This window comes from Coenobita brevimanus, chromosome 101 (assembly GCF_032717465.1).
Source record: "Coenobita brevimanus isolate Jiangsu-jjx chromosome 101, ASM3271746v2, whole genome shotgun sequence".
Classification (NCBI taxonomy): Eukaryota; Metazoa; Arthropoda; class Malacostraca; order Decapoda; family Coenobitidae; genus Coenobita; species Coenobita brevimanus.
The window spans coordinates 50,186,504-50,210,104 of record NC_137054.1 but is presented as its reverse complement, the minus strand read 5'-3'; the positions used below and the strand labels follow the sequence as shown (position 1 = coordinate 50,210,104).

Below are 23,601 nucleotides of genomic sequence, written 5' to 3'. Positions count from 1 at the left end.
TATTGAGTGAAGATGAATGGGAGTTGCAAGGTTTGGTGAATGAATTTGGGACAGTGTGTAGGAGGAGGAATCTGAAAGTTAATGTAAACAAAAGTAAAGTTATGGTGTTTGAGAGGAATGAAGTCACAGAGTGTGCAGTGAGGTTGGATGGTGAGGATATGGAGAATGTGAGTGCAGTGATGGAAGGAGCACTTTGAGGATTTGTTGAATGTAGAGAGTGAGAGCAGTGTGAGTATAAGTGGTTGGGGAATGGCTGGGAGAAGAAGAGATGAGAGGAGGGAGGAAGAGATCAGTAGGTCGGAAGTAGTGGAAGCGATGAAGAAGATTAAGCTGGGAAAGGCCCCAGGAATTGATGGAGTGTGTGGTGAAATGCTTAGGTATGGGAGTGAGATTGTTGTGGAGTGGATATGGAAGTTGTGTAGATTGGCTTGGGAAGAGGGAAGGGTTCCAGAGGACTGGAAATCAGGTATAATTGTTCCTCTGTACAAAGGAAAAGGGGAGAGAGAAGTATGTGGTAACCATAGGGGTATTTGCCTTCTTAGTGTGACTGGTAAAATATATGGTAGAATACTCATTGATAGGGTTAGGCATATGACAGAGGAGCTAGTTGGAAAAGAACAAGGGGGATTTAGGAAGGGAAAAGGGTGTGTAGATCAGATATTTGTTCTAAGATGTTTAGTGGAGAAGTATCTAGAGAAGGGAAGGAAAGTGTACGCTGCCTTCATGGACTTGGAGAAAGCTTATGACAGAATAGATAGGAAAGGTATGTGGAAGGTATTAAGAATATATGGAGTGGAGGGGAAATTGTTGAGTGCTGTGAAGAGTATGTACGAGCGAGCTAGGGCTACGGTGCGAGTGGATGGTGAGCTGAGTGAGTTCTTTGATCTCAATGTGGGACTGAAACAGGGGTGTGTAATGTCTCCATGGCTGTTTAATATATATATGGATGGGGTCGTAAAGGAGGTACAAGGTAGGGCAGTGGATGTGGGGGTGGCCCTAATGAATGAGGGTGAGATTTGGAAGCTTCCGGTGTTGCTGTTTGCTGATGATACAGTATTGTTGAGTGAAGATGAATGGGAGTTGCAAGGTTTGGTGAATGAATTTGGGACAGTGTGTAGGAGGAGGAAGCTGAAAGTTAATGCAAACGAAAGTAAAGTTATGGTGTTTGAGAGGAATGAAGTCACAGAGTGTGCAGTGAGGTTGGATGGTGAGGATATGGAGAATGTGAGTGCATTCAAGCACTTGGGTAGTGTGATGAATAAGGATGGAACTTTGGGGGATGAAGTACGTGAAAGGGTACAGCAGGGAAGGAAGGTTGTTGGCACACTGAAAGCAGTGATGAGAAATAGGGAGGTGAGTATGGAAGTTAAGAAGTCACTGCATTATGGTATTGTGATCCCTACCCTGACGTATGGAAGCGAGGCGTGGACCTTGCAAGAGGGGAACAAGTCAAGAGTGAGAGCAGTGGAAATGAGTTACTTGAGAGGAGCATGTGGAGTGACGTGGAGGGACAGGTTGACGAATGAAGAAGTGAAGGAACTTTGTGGGGTAGATGTGGATGTGGTTGAAAAGATTAGGAGAAATACACTGAGGTGGTTTGGACATGTGGAGAGAATGGAGAATGAAAGACTGACTAAGAGGGTGTATGTAGGTGAGGTGGAGGGAGGGAGAGGGAGGGGTAGACCGAGGATGAGGTGGAGGGATGGAGTTGAGAGGTATATGAGGGAGGGGGGGGTGAGTTGGGGGGAGGGGAGTCAAATGGTGGATGACAGAGTGACTTGGAGGCGTTTTGTCTGCGGCCACCCTTTGCGGGATTAGGGCGTCGGGCTATAGATAGATAGATAGATAGATAGAGTGCATTCAAGTACTTGGGTAGTGTGATGAGTAAGGATGGAACTTTGGGGGATGAAGTGCGTGAAAGGGTACAGCAGGGAAGGAAGGTTGTTGGTACACTGAAAGCAGTGATGAGAAATAGGGAGGTGAGTATGGAAGTTAAGAAGTCACTGCATGATAGTATTGTGATCCCTACCCTGATGTATGGAAGCGAGGCGTGGACCTTGCAAGAGGGGAACAAGTCAAGAGTGAGAGCAGTGGAAATGAGTTACTTGAGAGGAGCATGTTGAGTGACGTGGAGGGACAAGTTGACGAATGAAGAAGTGAAGGGACGCTGTGGGGTGGATGTGGATGTGGTTGGGAAGATTAGGAGAAATACACTGAGGTGGTTTGGACATGTGAAGAGAATGGAGAATGAAAGACTGACTAAGAGGGTGTATGTAGGTGAGTTGGAGGGAGGGAGAGGGAGAGGTAGACCGAGGATGAGGTGGAGGGATGGAGTTGAGAGGTATATGAGGGTGGGGTGGGTGAGTTGGGGGGAGGGTAGTCAAATGGTGGGTTTCAGAGCAACTTGGAGGCGTTTTGTCTGTGGCCACCCTTTGCGGGATTAGGGTGTCGGGCTATAGATAGATAGATAGATAGAAATTAAGGTTTAATGGGAAAAATAGGGATTCGTTCCTGGACTCGTGTATAAGGAACCCAAGACCCATACAAGTGATCTGATATGCAATAATAATGATGTTTATGTATTGTAGTGCATCTGAATCACATATGTATGTACATTTGCAAACATAAACACATGAAATAACAAAAACAACATGAAATACAGCTGTACTGTATTGTACTGTACTGTTATGTACCCTCCTACTGTACTGTAGCTCCATCCATCCTTAGTCGGTCCTTCCCGAGGCTGGAGGACATAATGCCATAATGTCTCCTTCGAGGCTAGGAGACATCCTGGGCCAAAGCCCATCACTCGTCAACACAAGAGGTGGAGAGGGAGGAAGCAGGGGTGGTGGAGGTTTGGATGGCAGGGGTGGATGACTCAGGAGAATGAGAGGTAGTGGAAGTTTGGGTGGCAGGGCTGGATGACTCAGTGGTAGCAGAGGTCAATGGACTAGCAGTGGGTTTGAAGTAGCTGGAAATTGTTGTTTGCTTTGCCAGCCTCCTCACAACTCTTAGCTGATCTGCCTGTGAGCATGGGATTTCCACATGCCCAATCGTAAATGCAAGGGAGCTCAATCGTAAAATGAACACTTGGTACTAAAAAAGAACGATCGTAAATGTGAAATATCATAAAGCGATACAGCGTAAGACGAGGGAGACCTGTACATGCTAGGGCTGTCTCATACAGGACTGGTGTATTGGTATTAGCGGGGGTATTTTTACCACATGTCGGCGGGTCTTCTGGTATATCAGTAAAGCCTGGTTTAATGAAATTCAAATCCTTAAATTGCTCCGTGCCCCAGCGTGGATTTGAACCCGGGTCCGTTAGGACTGCAGGCCACCTCTCTACCGATTGAGCCACCACCTTGAAGATCATTAAAGTGAAATATACTGGGAAATTGTTTATTTGTGTTTTGCTTTTACACTAATTCACGTTTTTGGTACACAGTGGTTCTTGTTGCCCATATAGTGCTAGAAAGGAATGCATTCCTGTGGTGATGCTGATGCACCCAGACAGAAGACTTGCCTGGATGCACAGACTTGAAAATGCATCGTTGGTTTCCTGTGGCCAACTGAGTTCATATCCAGATGAGCCAGGGGTCACAGCTATACCTCATACCAATTAATCTGGCCAGGCATGTATGACAACATTGTTCCTACCGAGATTCTGATTGGCTGGAGGTGTTTGTTCGATTTCGTTGTTGCTTAAACCAATACTCTCTTTATTATCAGATGTGATACTGAGTTTGTCAACAGTACAATCGTAAATAGCAATACGAAATCCGATATATACTTAACAACAATGAAATTTTCGTAGGAAGATAGAGATATGAGTCAACAAAGTATTATAACAGTCCAAGTCAAGGTCAGCATTCAAACAATTCCTTTAAATCTCTGACACTTCGTAATATAACAGAGTATTAAGGAAACCTTCTGAATCTAAACATTGGTATAACACACAGTTAAATTCTATGATCAGTCCGCACCCTTAAATCGTGCCACAACTCTGAATAATTAAAAATTCTAATGGAAAGACGAGTTCACTGGGAGGGAGGTTTGAAAAAATTGCGAAAATCAAAGTAGGCTAAAGGAAAACTATTTCATTATATCTCCTCTATTATCACAGTACGGACTGATCGTAAAATTTAAATGTGTGTTATACCTTCGTTTAGATTAAGCAGGTTTCCTTAATTTTCTTTTATATTACGAAGTGTCGGAGATTTAAAGGAATTGTTCGAATGCTGACCTTGACGTGGACTGTTAAAATACTTTGTTGACTCATATCTTTATCTTCGTACGAAAATTTCATTGTCGTTAAGTATATATCGGATTTCATATTGCTTTTTACGATTGTACTGTCGACAAACTCAGTATCACATCTGATAATAAAGAGAGTATTGGTTTAAGCAACAACGAAATCGAACAAACACCTCCAGCCAATCAGAATCTCGGCAGAAACAGTGTTGCCATACATGCCTGGCCAGATTAATTGGTATGAGGCATAGCACTGTACTCTGCTATGAAGATAAATCCTGTATGATAAAATATTTTTCCATGGCAGTTGTTGCTATGCTTGTGGTCCCAGACTCATCTTTACATGAACCTGGTGGAATGCAAGCTGAAGCTGCTGTCTTTCTGTTGTCCACAATTCTGTTTGGGGGGAATAAGAAGGGCTTTCAGAGACATTTGTACAGTTATACCCCGGTTTAACAATGCAATTGGTTAAGTAAAAACCCATCATTAGGTGGGGTATCAAATATTGGGGTAGACTTAATATGTAAAGTACAGTATAGGGATACGTTTTTGACCATTGGGTTCCCCTCCACCCCAGCCAAGTCCTAGACCCACTCAAATGAGTCCATAAACAAGTTTAAAGCCAATCTAAATGGCCTAACAGCTGTAAAAGAAGCTAACCTAAGCCTAACACCTGTAAATAACTCTAAAACCAACAAAAATAATCTAAATATCATATAAGTCTGGAAAAAAATGAAGCTTAGTAAATTGTATCCGAAAATAACAATGTTCACCCCACCTATGGCTAAAACACATTAATCTAAGTCTAAAAACAGTTTATAAATCAACGTAAACACACAATTTTAGTCCAAAATATCATCAAAATCGGTAAAAGAATATAAAAATCCATCATTAAACTGGGGTTTGGCCATCGTTAGGCAGGGTAGGGTAGTATTTCTACTCCCATCGCTAAGCTGGGGTATCACATCTAGGGGTATCGTATATCGAGATATACCTGTATTGCTGACCAGTAAAGCTGCCTGGTTATATCAGTGCCATTGCATGTAGGCATCTTTCTTCAGCACCTACATGGCAGTGATATGGCAACACATTTAGGATTAGTGGTTGGGTATATTCCTTTTTTTCACATGCGTATTTCATGTTTCATAATGAAATGCTTTCTTGTTTCAGGAGGTTCAGACAGCAATAAAGGCAAAAGCAAAAAATGGAGAAGATTACTACAGTTTCCACATATATCACAATGTCTAGATTCAAAAAGCAAAATAGGTAAGTAATATTTATTGTTTATTTTTATAAATTGATATGAGTACTTTTTTTTTATTTATTTTTTTTATTTTTTTTTTTTTTAAGGAAGAGAGAATTAAAGGCCAGGAGCCCACAAACCATTCCTTCCAATAAAAGAAAAACAATACAAAAGAGAACCTAATTCAAGATCCCTTCATTTCGAGATACCTGGACACATTGCGTTTGAAAGACTAGAGAGCATAGGAAGTAGGAAAAACAATACAAAAGAGAACCTAATTCAAGATCCCTTTTGAGATGCCTGGACACACTGCGTTTGAAAGACTAGAGAGCATAGGAAGTAGGAAATACTGTACAGACAGAGGGAGACAGTAACAGAGTTAACCTGTTGCATACATGAAGAACTGGGAGTAATGGTTAACTCTTGCACCAGAGAGTTGGATAGAAAAGGGATGAGAGTTTCTTGCTAGGCAGGTGCAAGCTACGTGCCTGCCGTAGAGGTGGAGGGATGCAAACAGACAGTTCAGAGGAGCAGTGACCATTGAAGTAGCGATAGAAAAGAGATGAAGATGCAACAGTGTGGCGAAGAGACAGAGGTTGAAGGGAGCCAGTAAGAAGAGGAGAGTTGATGAGGTGAAAGGCCTTTGACTCCACCCTGTTCAGAAGAGCTGTATGTGGGGAGCCTTCCCACACCTGAGAATTGTACTCTACACAGGGGCGAATAAAACCTGTGTATAATGTCAGCAACTGTGCAGGGGTAAAGAAGGCACATAGTTGGCTTAGCACATCTAATCTCTTGGAAGCAGATTTTTACAGGAGAGGGAATATGTTCTTTCCGAGATAAATCCTGAGAGAATGAAACGCCAGGCATATTTAAAGGTACTGCAGGATTAAGATGGATATCATTAAAAATTAGAGGGTACTTCTGTGGAAGATGTTGTCTGGTTGATAAATGTAAGAACTTAGTTTTGATGCATTAAAAACAACAAGATTATTTTTACCTCAGTCAGTGATATGAACCAAGTCAGACATTAGGTGTGCCATAGCCTCATCCCTTGTGTGTTGTAGTAGTAGTAGTAGTAGTAGTTGTTCCCTAGGCAGTCTGGCTGAACAGCTCCAGGTCCCTAAGGAAGGCCACTGCTGAGACTGTGCCTTCCCACAGAGATCTCAAGGAGTGTATGTTGTGTTGTTGGTGCAGGTGATTGTGTGCAATGCAGTCTGAACCAAGTCTGACATTAGGTGTGCCATAGCCTCATCCCTTGTGTGTTGTAGTAGTAGTAGTTGTTCCCTAGGCAGTCTGGCTGAAAAGCCCTAAGTCCCTGAGGAAGGCCACTGCCGAGACTGTGCTTTCTCACAGAGATCTCAAGGAGTGTATATTGTGTTGTTGGTGTGGGGGATTGTGTGGAGTGCAGTCTTCCATGATGTGCTTAATAGAATGGGGTGCTGTGTTGCATCCTGGACAGGCATCAGCGATTGAGTCATCCAGCCTCTTTTGATAACTCAAGAGGGCTGGGTGATGTCCACATCTCTGCCTGGCCAGGTGGACCCGGTCCATATGAGGGAGGTAGGATTCAGAAGAGTAGATATCAGGAGGCCGTGCATGCTGTGTTTTGTCTTTGAGTGACTGAATAGAGCGACGAGTGATTTGAACGAGGTTATGCATCTGGAAGTTGGTTTGAGATGGGCAAAGAGGAAGAGATGACAGTATTTGTGTATGATATCATGTGCTATTTGTTGTTTTGATGTTCCTTGGTGTGTGTGGATGTGCTGCCATGTAGTGTAGTGGATGGTGTGTGTTTATGGAGTTTGCGACAAGAATTTGTGTGCCACTCATGTCTAGATGATCTGTAACTTTGAGGAATTTGGTTTCTTGATGTAGGTGGTCTGTAGGTGTTGAAGCTGTGCAGCCTGTGAATATTTGTGAATATTTTTAGGGCCTTGTTCTGTATGGTCTGTGGGGTGTTGTAGTGTGTTTTAGTGAGGTTAGAATCCCAAGCAGGGCTTGCATAATTCATCACTGAATGTATATATTGTTTGTATACTGAGGTGGTGGTTTCTTTTTTGTGTCCGAGTGTTGTATGGGCAAGTGACCTCAGGGTGTTGAGTCTTGGTGTTAATTTATTTTTAATGTTTGATGTTTTGTTTAAATGACACTGATGTATAGCATGTTACACCAAGGACTTTGTGTGTGTGAGTGTGTGTATGGTAGGGGAGTGTTGTTTATGGTGAGAAGTGGAATGTGACCATGTTCTGCTGACCATTTTGTGGGAAGGGTCACTGTAGATTTGGCTGGGGCTATATTGAGACTATTTGTGGTGAACCATTTGTATAGTATGGTGAGGTAAGGTTGGAGGATGTGTGTGGCTGTGTTTGCATTTTGTTGTGTATATGTAAGTGTTATGTCATCTTCATGAGAAGCTATGTGTATCTGTGATGTGTGGGGTGTGGGTATGTCGTGCATGTAAAAGGGAAAAAACAGATCCTCGAGGGACACCTCGTGTGAAGTTTCTGATGCTCGATGACTGACCAGCAAATATCACATGTGCAGATCTGCCTGCCAAGTAGTTTGCCAGCCATCTTGTTGTGTTATTGTGCATGTTTATGTTGAATGTTTGTTGAAGTAACTGCCGAAGTGGATGCTACAGGAAACGAATGGAAAAGTGAAGGGTGGAGTCATCAGCATATGAGTGGATAGGGTTACATGTACAGATTAGAAGGTCATTGATGAATAAAAGGAAGAGACTAGGTGATAGGACAGAGCCCTGAGGAACACCACTGTTGATAGATCTAGCAAAGAACGGTGGCCATCTAGAACAGCATTTTTAGAATAACCAGAAAGGAAGCTAGAGATGAAGGCACAGATAGAAGGATAGGAACCGTAATAGGGCAGTTTGGAAATTAAAGATTTGTGCCAGACTTGGTCGGAAGCCTTTGAGATGTCAAGTGCAATGGCAAAGCTTTCACCAAAGTTCTGAAAGGAGGATGACCAGGAGTCTGAAAGGTAGTTGAGAAGATCTTAGTGTCCCTGACAGAACCCATACTGACGATTAGAAAGAGGGTTGTGATAGTGCTTTAAAATTTTTCTGTTAAGAATAGACTCGAAAAGTTTTGAAATACAGGATGTTAAAACAATTAGGCGATAGTTAAAGGGCTGGGAATGTAAGCACAGAAGCACAGTTCTTAAGGACAACGGGAGGGACCCCATGAGGCACATATGCCTTGTTAGTATTGAGGCCATTGATGGCAGAAAACACATCAGTTGAAGAAATTGTCAGCCATGAGGAAGTCAGAGGGGTTAAGTGATGGAGGAACAGCACCAGAATCATCTAAGGTGGAATTGGAGGAGAAAGACTGAGTGAAGAGTTCTGCTTTATCAGTAAAGAAATAGCTATAGAACCATTAGAATGAAAAAGAGGAGGGAAGGATGATGAGGTAAATTTGTTAGAAAGGTTTTCGGCAAGGTACCAGAAAGAGTGGGAAGAATTTGAGTGGGAGAGTTCAGAGCATGTAGAAGAAATGAAGTTAATTTTTAGTGGAGCGAAGAACAGACTTAGCACAATCCGGGCAGAAACATAAGAGATGAAATTCAGGAGTGGGTTGGCTGTTGTACCTTTTGTAGGCCTTCTCCTTGTTGTGGATAGCATTAACATGTGTGATTAAACCATTTTTTTATTTTTTTTTTTGCATAAATCAAAGGATATGAGAAGGGAATGTGTGCTTCCATGCCCGGGAGAATCACCTCTGTGATGCCTAAGGCACACTCAGATGGCTTCCGGCCATGGAAACAATAATCATTCCAGAGAAAATCAAAGAAGTACTGCCTGAGGGCCTCCCAATCAGCAGTTCCAAAATGCCACAACCGACGTTTATTGGGAGGGTCCACAGGTCTTACTGGAACCATAGGACAGGTTAAGGTGATAAGGTCATGATTGGAGGAGCCCAATGGAGAGGAAAGATTAACAGCATAAGCAGAAGGATTAGTAGTAAGGAAAACGCCTCTCACCAAGGCGGTCAGGGATACGGGTAGGGTGCTGTACAAGTTGCTCTAGGTCATTAAGGACAGAAAAGATGTAGGCTTGTTCACCAGGTGGATCAGTGAAAGGAGAGGAGAGCCGAAGATGGTGGTGAACATTGAAATCTCCTAGAGTGGAGGTTTCAGAGGTAGGAGAAATGGATAGGATGTGTTCCAGCTTAGAAGTAAGATAATCAAAGAATTTTTCAGTCAGTAGAATTAGGGGATAAGTAAATAGCATAGATATAATTAGTCAGAGAATGACGGGAAAACCGCAGCCAGTGAATAGGGAATTCAGAAGATTGAAGTTCAGGAACACGAGAGCAAAATATGTTGTTGTGTAGGTATACACAACAGCCACCTCTGGCTTGGAAACGAGTATAGAGAAAGTAGGAGGATACAGAGAAGGGATTGCTATCAGTCGTCTCAGACATCTGAGTCTCAGTCAGGAAGAGAAGGTGAGGTTTAGAGGAGGAGAGGTGGTGCTCAACAGCGAGAAAGTTTGAGGAAAGGTGGCAGATGTTGCAGAAATGGGCAAGTGAGTCAGACAGTGGTTCCAGGCATCTCGCTGGACTGTCACCGGGAGAGGGGTAGATGGTGGGGACATTTATGTCCCCCCCCCCCCAAAGAGTCCAAGGCTTGGTTATTAGATGCCATTGTTTTTGGTTAATTTTAAATAGGAAGTGAAGTGTATAATATGCATGTAGTTTGGTGGTGACAGTAAGTGGAACTTGTATTGGAGAGCATGCTGGCCTACTCATTGTTACTGAAAAAGTTCAGGAAAGGGGGATGGTCAGGAGCTAGTCCCGAGGGCTGATGAAACGGGAGCTCCAACTCTCCCTGTCATCAGCTTTCCATCGACCCTGGGAGTACTGCTCTGCTCAACTGGTGCTACAGTCTGAATTATGCCAGGTAATTGAGTTTACTGTACTATACAGTAGACCCTCAATTTAACGTACCTTCATAGACTGGATATCGGATTTGAAGGACACTTCAGAGCCACCAGACTTACATTGGCTGTAATGGACAATGACCATTAAATGGGGTGCTGGAGGTTGCAGTACATGTGTTTCCTATCCTTTTTTTTTTTTTTTTTTTTTTTTTTTTTTTTACTTCATCAAGGATGTGAACTAAATTGCACAGGGACAAATTGTTCTTGTAAATTGGGTGTTGTTATAATTTTTGGTACTAGAATATTTTATTGTACTCATTTATTTTCGGACATGTGCTTGAGATCCCACCCCAAATGGGGACCATTGGGTATAACAGGCTTCCCTTCATTTAGTCTGTTATAGGGAGGATCTACTGTATGCAGAAGTTTGTTATATTGTTATCTCCAGGCAGATTCATTTAGTCTTCTCTTTGAGAAGTGGTTATAAACAGTCTTAATTAACCTCTTTTGGAAGTTAATGGCTTTTTATAGTTTTTCTTGCTACTTCCATGTACAGTACTTTAACTAATTTCATGAAAGCTCAAAATATTAAGAACTGTTGAGAAAGCAGGAAATGGAAAACTGAAAAGGAAACCATGGCGTGTTGTTCAGTACTGTGTCCTTCGGTAAATGAGTTTAAGGATTTTTTCTTGATTGAAAAAGATGTGTGAGAGAGAGAGAGATTAATTGATTGTATGGTCCCACAACCCCTTACATTTGGTTGCCTCTTATGATAGGAGGGGAGTATGTAGGTACTGTAGTATCCTTTCTCTCTTAACTCCATTGACACACTGACACCTGCCATATTGCAAAGCATCTATTGCCAGACTTCTCAATCCCGTAAGGGGTTGCTGCAAATAAATCGCCTCCATGTTGCCCTGCTCCATCTCACTCACCCCTCTCTCATATACCTCACCACTCCATTCCTCCATCTCATCCTCAGCCTCCCCCTTTCTCCCCCCCCCCCTCCACCTAATTTGCATACACTCTCCTGAATAGTCTGTCGCTCTCCATCCTCTCCACGTGGCCAAACCACCTCGCTGTATTTCTCCCATTGCTTCCTATCACATCCACGTCCACACCGCAACGCTCCTTCACTTCCTTATTTGTCAGTCTGCCTCTGCATGTAACTTAACATGCTCCTCTCAGTTAACTCATTTCCACTGTTCTCGCGCTTGACGACTGTCCTTCCAACAAGGTCTGAGCTTCACTCCCAAATGTTAAGGTTTGGTATCACAGCACTGTCATGCAGTGACTTTTTTACTTCCATGCTCACTTCCTTGTTCCTTATCACTGTATTCAAAGAACCAGCAACCTTTCTTTTGTTGTACCCTTCAAGCCCTTCACCTTCTGAACTTCTGTCCTTGCTTGTCACACTGCCCAACTACTTAAACTTACTCACATTTTCCATTTCTTCCTCGTCCAGCGTCACTGTACATTCAGGGGCATCATTTCTCTCAAAGACAATAACTTTACTCTTCCCTACATTCACCTTTAGAGTCCATTTCTTACACACTCTCCCAGACCCATTCACCAAGCCTTGCAGTTCCCCTTCATTTTCATTAACAGTTCAATATCATCTGCAAACAACAGGATAGGGAGTTTCTAAACACTGCCCTCTTTCTTGAGGGTCGCTTCAACATCCCCTGCCCTACCGTGTACCTCTTTTATAACCCCATCCATGTACAGATTCAACTACCATAGGGATGTGACACATCTCTGTTTCAATCCAACATTCAAATAGAAAAATTTTCTCAGCTCACTATCCACATGCACTGCAACCTCAGCCTCCTCATACATACTCTTCACAGCATTCAACAACATCCCTTTACTCCATATATTCTTAATACTATCCACATTCCCTGTCTGTCCACCCTGTCATGTGCTTTCTCCAGATCCATGAAGGCTGCAAACAGTTTCTTTCCTTTCTCTAGAAACTTTTCCACTAAAAACCTAAGAATGAATATCTGATCTGTGCATCCATTTCCCTTCCTAAAACCTCCCTGTTCTTCTGCAACTAATTCCTTTGTTTTTTCCCTAATTCTGTCAGTAAGTATCTACCATATACTTTTCCTCATACACTAAGTAGACATGTGCCCCAGTGATTACCACACACTTCTTTTTCTCCATTTCCATTGTACAGGGAAATAATTATACCTGACTTCTAGTCCTCGAGGACTCTACCTCCTTCCCAGGCCAATCTGCACATCTTCCATATCCATTCCACTACTATCTCTCCCCCCATGCTTCAGCATTTCACCACACACTCCATCAATTCCTGGGGCTTTCCCCATTTTGACTTTCTTGGTTACTTCCACTACGTCCATCCTACTGATTTCTTCCTCTCTTCTCACCTCCCTCCTTCTCCCAGCCATTCCCCAGCCACTTATACTCTCTTTACTTCTCTATGTTCAACAATTTTTTAAAGTGTTTTCTTCATCTGCTCACTTTTCCTCCCTTGTCCACTAGCAATAATACCATTTTTATCTTTCACTCCCCACTGTACTTCTTTATCACTCTGTCTAACTCTCTTTACCTCTTTCCAGAACATTTTCTTCCATTCCCTCCACTTTACACTCAAATTCCTTCCAAATTCCTCATCCTCACTCTTACTAATCTTATCATCATCATCATCATCTAATCCTGTGTTGCCCCACGAGGAGCGTAGGAGCCTGTGGCTAGGCCATTTGGTCGTGACGTTTAAGATAAGAGTGACCAGTCTCACTCATCCCTGAGTGGCATTACGTGAGCAGTAATCCCCAAGTATTCCATGGATATAAACCTGCAAAGGCTCAATCCAATTGCAGCGCCTTAATTACCCACTAAACTACCAGGCCCCATGATTTGGTTACAGTTATTCCTTGATAAACGAAAACCCAAAGTACGAATTTTCGATGTTACGAAAGCGATGAATGTAGGACAGATTCCACAGTACAAAAGTATCTGCCTCTATTCAAAAGGAAATACGAAAAATTCAAAATGGGCGCAAGCTTGCGGCAAAGAAACGAAGTATCCTCTCTCTGGTAAACAATTTTTCGTGTGCTTCTCAGCTGAGTTCATGGTTTCGAGACTATTCGCCGTCAGGTCAGTTCGCCATCACAACAGTAACAAGACAATTCGCTGTCAGGACAATTCCCCATCATTTATTTACATATCAGTTTATTTAGCAAGTATATTAGTTTTCAAGTTATGTGAGGTATAAAGGTGATGGTGGTTTATTCTTTTTATAAAAAATGTAAAATATGGCATCAAATAGTTGGTATTAACGGAAAAAATACAAATACAGTATATTGAAACTTGAATCAGGTGACGTACGATGTTTCACTTCATCATTTAACATAAGGCTGCATATGAGACATTGGCATTTATATAAATGCCTAATAATCTCAAGTGAACGATTGACATACTCAAAAATTATACAAATAATCATCATATTACAACTACATACTCAGCTGATCAATCAGTCTCAATCTACTGCATCCAAAAATTACAATAAAACTTACTGAAGACAGCTATGGGAGACGCCAGATTATAATTCAAAGTCAACTGCAGCAGGGCAGAAGCTAGTTAATTATTGACTACAGGTGCAAATTATAAATAATATCCAAAGCCTATGCTGTTGAATGAACATAGGCCTTGAGAGTTCCCCATGAAATTAGTTATTATAGTATTAATCAGTTAATATTAAGTATATTTATAGAATTTGGGTCTGGTTAGTACTTGGATGGGTGACCGCCTGGGAACACCAGATGCTGTTGGCATAACGTTCTCCCTACGTGTCAAGTGGGGTTGGTGGAGGATTAGTGCCCCTCCATGTAAAACAATTAACTCTAAGCCGTTGGCCACCCCGTTTGGGATACATGGCGTCTGGCAATGAATATTTATAGAATGACGGAGAATTGTCCTGGGTGCGAATTGTCCTGATGAGGAATTGTCCATGATTTGATGGCGAATTGACTTCACGGCGAATTGTCCTGGAACCGAGTCCACGACCCTCCTCGCAGCTTCACTGTACGTGAGGATATTTTTGCAGCTCTACACCGTGCCATACTGTTTAGACATGCCTCCCAAGCGCCTTGCATCATCTCCAGCATCGGGGGAGCCTGCTGCAAAGAAGCAGCAGCACCTTACTCTAACTCTGGAGGGGAAATTGGGACGCCACGAGGAGAAGCAGGGAGTCTCGGAGATTTGGCATGCTTTAGGCCTTGCAGCTTCCACCGTTGGGACTGTGACCAAGAAAAAGGAGATGTATAAGGTAATGGCCTCCTCATTCTCTACATCTACAGGTATTACTTATTTCAAAATAGGAGGGGTAAAGTTTAGGTGGGGGTCTGAGGGGGTCCTGGGATGCAGCCCCTCATTTCTATGTATATTTCAGTGGGAAAAATTGTTCCGATATATGAAATTTCGAATTACAAAAGGTTTTTTTGGTCCCTATCCCTTTCGTTTATCAAGGACTCACTGTGTATGTTACCACCCAACGTAGTACACTCAGTCCTCATAAATCGCGGCAATTTGGGTCTGGACCACTGCCGCAATTTACAAATTCCGCGGTTTATAAATAATAACATGTGAAAAATGAATTTGGGGGTGGACTTTGGCCAACCACCCCCCACAGCAACCTACCTACACCTATCTAGGCACCATCAAACACAAAAATACAAATTTAGGAATATTCAGTGCATGTATTTAATAGAAATAAGCAATGTTAAGGGATCTCACCTTAATCCTATGACGATATTGCTTAAGTGAATGAAGTGGGGTGGTGTTGGGAAGAACTTACAACCTCTCAGCATGAGGTGGGGGTGCTCCCTCATGGTGTTCTTCTCCAGCTCCTCTGCCTTCCTCAGGTAGCCCTCAAAGTCTGCCTCAGAGATGACAGATGCTATGTCATCCACATCCTCAGTGTGTGAAGGGCCAGGCTGTGGTTCAGGCTCAGCTTCTGCCCTTACCCGTGCAAAATAGTGGGGGATGAGTTACTGATGTTTCTCATTAACTCTGCGGCATTAGTAAGCACACTTGCCACCAGGGACAGGTGGTGATTGGTTGTTGGGTCGCAGTTTTCAAATCGAATGCCGCAGTTTACGATTCTCCTCGGAAAAGGCCCACTTTGGTGCCTAGATCCGTGATTTTCGTGACTTAACAGCAATTTAAGGGTGCCGGCAGTCTGACAGCCACTTAGCTGTGATTTACAAATCCGTGATTTGTAAACACGCGATTTACGAGGATTGAGTGTAAGTGGTTTCCTGGTGTACAGGAAACATTTGTCTTGTCACGCAGTGTAGAGTCATCCATAGGCAGAAGGAAGTGGAAAGAATGAAACAAACACACAAGAGGGAGTGTAGAGTCACCCATAGGTAATGAAGAGGAAAGAGTGAAGGAAAAAAGACAGAAGAGGACGGAAGGAAAGAAGGAAGGAAGAGAGGAAAGGGAAGTCACCCGAGAGCGGCACTACATCGAGTGAGTAGATGGTGAGCACCTCCACCTACCACTGTCTCACTAATCTAGTTGTAATAATTATTATTAATGGTGGATTGTACTGTACATTACTTACATTCTGTGGCCAGAATCCCTGCCTAAGAGTGATTCTTGTCTAGCTGGTTACTATGTTGCCACAGGTAGTCATTTTCTCATAGTGCATTCCAGGTTTTATAGTAGTCAGCCACATTTTAGGTTCTTTTGCCTTTCATGCCTGCAGTGTTTAATATTGGCTTTATATAAATATAAAAATATATATATATATATATATATATATATATATATATATATGTAAGTAATCCCTCCAATATCCAGACACCCACTATCCGGACATCCCCACTAACCGGACATAATCATCCAGGGATCCAATATTCCCAAAATGGTCTGAAAACCGCAAAAAATTCGGGGGGGGGGGGGGATTTTTTTTTCCCGCCCGTAATTTGAACTTGGCGCGCGGGGCAGCTTTGTTGTGTTGCATCATTCCTCCGACGTCCGCTAGAGCACCCCTGCATCCTCCCCACTTTTCGCCTGTCTCTTGTCGCGAGTGAACGCTCGTCGTCATGGCTGCCCACGTGCTCGCTTTTGTGGTGGTGCCTTACCTGCTGCAGGCACTCCTGCTGCACTCGTGCCTCTCCTTCATGTGTGTGATGATGATGGCCCTGCCGCCTGAGAAGAGGAAGAGAGTGGTATTGACCCAGTGACGCACCCCTAGGTCACCTGCCAGCGATGCTCTCAGACTCTGACAGTGATTAAACGGCAAGAACTTCTCCACTAGACCACACGGGAATTTAGTGTTGTGCTGTGAAAGAAAAACAGTGCATACAGTATTGTAAAGAAAGTAGAAATTTGGGTGAAAAGACAAAATTTTTGAACTAAATTTAACGTAAATGCATGTGTGATTTGTTTTGAAATTGGTTTTATGAGTGGAAAGACTTAAAGTGCAGAGTGCAACACTTATTAAGTTACAATGGATCATAAGTCGGACAAAGAGTGCGCAGTGTGAAGAGAATGGACTTCTGAGTGGGAATGACTAAGTTCAGTGCAAGACTTCATGAACAGTGTACTGCAAGTGCATCAGGAAATCCTTCTTACTGTCAGAGTCTGAGAGGAGGCGGTTATTCATCAAGATGGCCATGGACTTGCTGTAAGTAGGCAGAATGTTTCATACTGTACTCTGCTGTATTTTCCATACTATACTTACCTCAAACACCTCATTTCACTCTTTTATGTCCCTTATTGGTGTGAATATGTTGTGTCGTAGGTGCTATGCATGTGCAGTAGGGAGGTGTTTTTCTGAGTTAGGCTAGGTTAGGGTCCATAACTACCAGTCCAGGAGCCAGGGACTTGTAAGTACCCAGAATGTTTAATATTGTATGAACCTACCTCAAAAACCTTATTTTATGCTTGTTTTGCATTTATTTCAGTCTTTTATGTCCCGTATTGGTGTGATTTGGGTCTTAAATAGGTGCTATGCATGTCCAGAGGGAGTTGTATAGGTGTTTTTCTGAGTTAGGGTCCATAAGTACAAGTCCAGAAGGCTGGGGCCCAATATCCGGACAGGACCACTATCCGGACATGCCTATGGCTCTATTACATTGGATATTGGAGGGATTACTATATATATGTGTGTGTGTATATATATATATATATATATATATATATATATATATATGTATATATATATATATATACAGTACCCTCGCGTCCAACACGCGTTTGTCCAGCACGATTCACGTCCAGCACAGAGAGCAAAAAATTAGTACAATCTAATACAATTTAATTACTGTAACATGGGTGCATTAGCATAACATGCATGGAGCTCCGAGAAGTGGGTGAAATCCGCAGAGTTCGCCTCTAGCACAATCACCTCTGGTCCAACTCGGTCATACTGGACGTTCCTGTGATACTGACAGCCAATCAAAACTTCTGATCAAGTTGCCTCCCCCACCTGCTATCGTGACGTGATCGTGATGTCGCCCAATCAAAAATGCTTCTGCTCTCACGTGATGTTTAATTTAAAATTCTCCCGCCGCAGTGCCACTCAGTCGCATAATTCGCATTGGAAGGTGCATTTGTCTCGCTGCATTTTCTGCCCTTGCTACAGCATTTTATCCTGCTCACGATGCCTAGGAAGCCTTCTGAGAACCCCAAGAAGCGGCGGCACCTCCTTCAGGCCACCAAGCTAGAAATCATCGAGAGGAAGAAGAATAGGGAGAGGAAAGTGGACGTCGTCAAGGCCTACGACGTGAATGAAGTCAGCGTGAGGACCATAATAAAAGACCAAGACAAGATCCTGCCAGCAGTGCCGGCTTACGGAGTGCTAGGACAGGCAGAAGCAGGACCTTCCATGGATGTGGATGAGGATAGTGATTCTGAGTGTGATTTTGCAGGATTTATGAGGGAGGTTGAGGAGGAGCAGCAGCCATTACCCACTGGTGATGCCAGCAGCCATCCTCCGGGGACCCAGTAGGACTACCTACAGCCTTGGACACCATCTTTCATTCCCAGCAAGCCCACCAACACTATCCTAAAAGGTTAGTTATCATTCATAGTACAGCACCATTTATTATAATTTCAGTAGTACCAATATATGTATAGGTATATGGTAGGTATTTAGGGTGACTTTTCCTAGGGTTGCTGATATACAGTACAATCCCTGCTATCCGGTATCCAGACAAACGGAATACTCAGAAAAACAGGAAAATTCAAGGGCTGGTAAAAATGTCAGTAAGTTATAACTGTGCGCCATTTTGAATGGACCGCCAAACCGCCGTTTTATCATGTCACGCGAGGCTGGGTGAAGTCGGATTAAGCAAGGGGAAGGCATTTCTGGCTAATGTAAATCCCTAGTAAATCCTCTTAACCAGCCCTCCTCCTCCTCCCTCTTTCCCCTACTTGAATTCAGTCATCCTCCACACCCTCCACAATTTCCACAAATCACCAGTCTGCTTTTTACCACCAGACAGTAAACAAGCTCTCTTACTGTTGTGTTGCTCAGATGGACGGTAACTTCAACATTCCAAAATGCCTTAAGAGCAACCTAAACGTAAGCGTGTCGTTCCTACCTTGAAACAGAAGCTGGACTTATGCAATAGACTTGAAAAAGGCAAATATTATAAAACACTGATGACCGAATATAATGTAGGAAATCCAACGATTTATATCAAGACCCAAGCATCCAAGCTCAATGAATTTTTCATGAAAAGCGAGACAAGTAAGTCCATTCAAACAAGGCATACTCTTCATCGTTCAAGTGGTTTTGCTTAGAAAGATCTAGGGGAGCACCTATTTCTGGTCCTCTTATCCAAGAAAAAGCAAGAGAGTTTCACAATAAAATGAATACAGAAGTCGAGTGTGATTTCAGTGTTGGATGGTTAAATCGTTTCAAAGACAGGATGGAATTTGTAAGCCAGACATCTCGGGAGAGAGCAAATCGGCAAACGCTGGTGTTTTTCTTCCTAACGGGCCGACTCTAACTTGCACCACATAAATTCATCTTAGAATGCATGTGTGCTGGCAGAGATGAAAAAAAAAAAAAAAATGTTAATAGGAATGAAGGTTTACTTCGTTGGAAGAAAAAAAAAAATATATGCTTGCACTGAGTACATCATGTATTTTATTTTGTGCAAAACAGCTGATTGGCGGCAGGTGAAGGGTGGAATGATGGAGGTCAGTCGGGGCCGGGACCGTAAACAAAGCTTTTGTGGGGGCACAGGTGTGATAATTCTACAGTGCAGTCTTAATATCAGTTCACTAATAAATGTTCAAGATTTTATTTCTTTATTTTTCCACTTTTATGAGTACAATACATACAACGAATACTTCGGTAGTTAACAGAATGGTGCAAAACAGTGGCGGAATGGTGGCGATCAGTTGGGGCCGGGATCGTAAACAAAGCTGATGTGGGGGCACAGGTGTCGTGATAATTTACCAATAAATATTCAGGATTTTATTTCTTTAGTTTTGCACATGAGTACAGTACATACAAGAAATTATTCGGTAGTTAACAGAATGGACTTGTGCATTTTGCAGTACCGGTACTGCAAGGCATTGCATGCACATCCACTATGACCATGGTGTGTGTTTACGAGGCAATTTTTCAGGTGGAATCTCTTGGTGTGCCCCCTGATGTGAGTGGTGAGTACCTGAATTGTATTTACTGCTGTGATAATGATCGCCTTTGTATAGATTTTAATATCAGAACTACGGGAAAAATCTGTAACCAGGAAGGTGAATTCCCCAAGCCGCCCAGTTAACTGGGATTGTACTGTAATTCATTTTTCCCCATAAGCTCTGTTGTTTGTCCAACACGTTTTCGGTCCAACACGGGACCTGTGCATAACAGTATTACCGTGTTGGACGTGAGGGTACTGTATATATGTATATATATATATACCGGTATATATGTATATGCAGTATATATGTATATGTATATTTAGTATATATATATATATATATATATATATATATATATATATATATATATATATATATATACAGGTAACTCGCACGGAACACGTGGGTTTCGTTCCTACCGTGCCGTGTTAGGTGCGAAATCGCGTATATTTAAACTACTACATATTTTGCTCCCTAGACCCCCCAAATGTGTTGTTTTGCTGTTATCTGTCATTGGTAATCACTAGAAAGCACTTTAAGTGGTTAGAAGGTTTATTTAATGTTATAACTCACAAATACAGTACTCCAGAGCAAAACTTCAACACACAAATACTGTACGTAAACACAAGGAAACATTCTGACGCCGATCATAGGTAATCATATAAATCAGGTTAACTGGTACCAGTGCTTTAACTTAAAAGTACATACCAGAACAGTACATATTTAACTTAGAAATGCAGTGCTGTGATATCGAATGATTTCAGTACATAATCAGTTAGGAATGGATGGAAAAAAAAAATGTTATGAATACATTTTCACCTTTTTGATATATGTTTATGGTAGTTTCGAGTTATTTTTTACGTTATCGTTGTGCCCATGCTTGGAAAAGGGAGCGAAAGAGTTGAATTTTCAGTCCTAAATGAGAAAACTGCACGTCCTCCAAGGCTAGACTCTGCCACGGGAGAATAAAGTGGAGGGTCAGTCCGGATATAAGAAGGAAGTTGTGTCACAACTTCCAGCTCCCACACCACGAGTATGGCTAAAAATAGAATCGTAATGCAGTTTCAGAACTAACAATAAGTCTAATTATTACGAATACAGATACAAAGCAGAAATAAATACGTTTACAGACGGGAAAAACGTACTTCTTCCGTCATAACATGTTCATCTTTCTCTATCATTTTACCTTGTTATTTTTGCAATATATATTGCTGTCTCGTAAACAGGGTGGTTGTTTGTGTTTTGCAAGGGAGGAAAAAGATTGTATTTTCTGTCTGGGTCGAGATAATGGGTGTAACTATGTGTGGTTAGGCATGGCCACGAGCGAAAAAATCGTACATCCACTCATCACAATATCAGGTGGTGAACTGACAGATGACATGAGAGGGTGAAGTCAAGGTCAGTCTCATGTCCCAGATTTTCGTTCACTTCCCGAAAGTTTTCACAGTTTTCTACAAGTTGCATTGCAATAAATGATCCAAACCATTACAGCAAACCTGAGCAAACAGGTAAAGATACCAAGACAAAAATGTATTTTTCTCTTATTATAAGTCTTTAACGAACAAACTAAAAAGGAAATATTCCGACGCCGATCATGGGTAATCATATAAATCAGGTTAACTGGTTACAAGGCTTTATTCAATGCTTTAATTGCTTAAAAGTACATACCAGAACAGTAAATATTTAACTTACAAATACAGTACTGTAGAAAAGCAGTACAGTAAGAGTTTAACGAACAAACAAAAAAGGCAATATTCCGACGCCGATCATGGGTAATCATATAATTCGGGTTAACTGGTTACAAGGCTTTATTTAATGATTTAACTTTATTTAAGTGCTTACAAGTACAGTACATACGAGAACAGTAAGTATTTAACTTACAAATACTGTACAGTACTGTGGAAAAAACGAACAAATAAAAACGGCAATATTCTGACGCCTATCAGGTAAACTGGTTATAAGACTTTATTTCTTGCTTTAACGTTATTTAATAGTACTTTAAGTTGCACATAAACTTACCAGAACAGTACAGTACTCTAAATATTTAACTTAAAAAATACTGTGCTACTGTACTCGGGAATGTCTCACTCACTGAATAATTTCCCGCCTAGATCGTCACATAATCAAAACAAACCGCGCGCTGCGGTGACGTTCGAGGATTTGATCTTTCAAAGGCCTCTCCTGCGTTAATTTGTAGTTTTCATGATGGTTTTTTAATCTTACGTTGTCTTATATGTATCCCAGCCCTTACCGTGTATAATTGCGAGCGCGTTCCGTGAGATCGTGTTCCGTGCGAGTTACCTGTATATATATATATATATATATATATATATATATATATATATATATATATATATACCGGTATATATGTATATGTATATACAGTATATATGTATATGTATATTCAGTAAATATATATATATATATATATATATATATATATGTATCTATCTATTGCCAGACGCCTCAATCCCGTTTTTTTTTTTGTGTCCGACTCTGGGCAAAGGCTTCAGGGCCTATATCTTGGGGGCAGTAGCCTATCCCAAGGCCCAGTAGTCCTCCTACACCTCCACATGTCACCACTTCGGCGCTAACACCCACCGTCCATATTGAATACATGCTAGGGCTGTCTCATAGAGGACTGGTGTATTGGTATTAGCGGGGGTATTTTTACAACATGTCGGCGGGTCATCTGGTAGATCAGGAAAGTCTGCTTTTAATGAAATTCAAATCCTTAAACTGTCCCCTGCCCCAGCCAGGATTCGAACCTGGGTCCATCAGGACTGCAAGCCGTTTGGGGTGGCCACAAACAAATCGCCTCCAAGTCGCCCTGTCCCCCACCATTTCACTGCCCTGCTCCCAACTCACACCCCCCTTTCTGATATACCTCTCCACCCCATCTCTCCATCTCATCCTCGGCCTCCCCCTCCCTCTTCCCCCATCCACCTCACTCACATACACTCTCTTCGTCAGTCTTTCACCCTCCATCCTCTCCACATGGCCAAACCACCTCAGTGTGTTCCTCATAACGCTTCCTATCACATCCACATCCACACCACAACGCTCCATTATATCCTCATTTGTCAGCCTGTCTCTCCATGTGACTCCACTGGCTTCTCTTAAATAACTCATTTCCACTGCTCTCACTCTTGACTTGTGTCCTTCCAACAACGTCCACGCTTCACTTCCATACGTTAGAGTTGGTATCACAATACTCTCATGTAGTAACTTTTTCACTTCCATGCTCACCTCCCTGTTACTTATCACTGCTTTCAAGGAACCAGCAACCTTTCTTCCCTGCTGTACCCTTTCAAGCACTTCACCCTCCAAACCTCCATCGTTACTCATCACACTACCCAAGTACTTAAACGTACACTCAACCCTCGGCTATCACTCCCAATTTGTCCCGCTATAGCTGCACTATAGCCGAAACCGTGATAGCCGAATTGAAGAACTTATGGTAATAATTCTAATTGGTGCCATGACCTCAATATTTACCCCTAAGATACCTCTTTTGTACCATATATTAATATATAATAGTCTAAAAATGAGCATGTTTTATGATGTG

The 23,601-nt window shown here is 42.2% G+C and overlaps 1 protein-coding gene across 1 annotated transcript in view; it reads left to right on the top strand.

Annotated features, from left to right (window-relative positions):
- The window catches only part of LOC145415093 (G protein-coupled receptor kinase 2-like), an 831,927-nt gene that overhangs the window by 99,397 nt on the left and 708,929 nt on the right, over window positions 1-23,601 (top strand). The window contains exon 2 of the mRNA XM_080284507.1: window positions 5,425-5,520. Within this exon, the coding sequence (XP_080140633.1) occupies window positions 5,425-5,520 (96 nt within the window). The remainder of the gene's footprint in view (window positions 1-5,424; window positions 5,521-23,601) is intronic.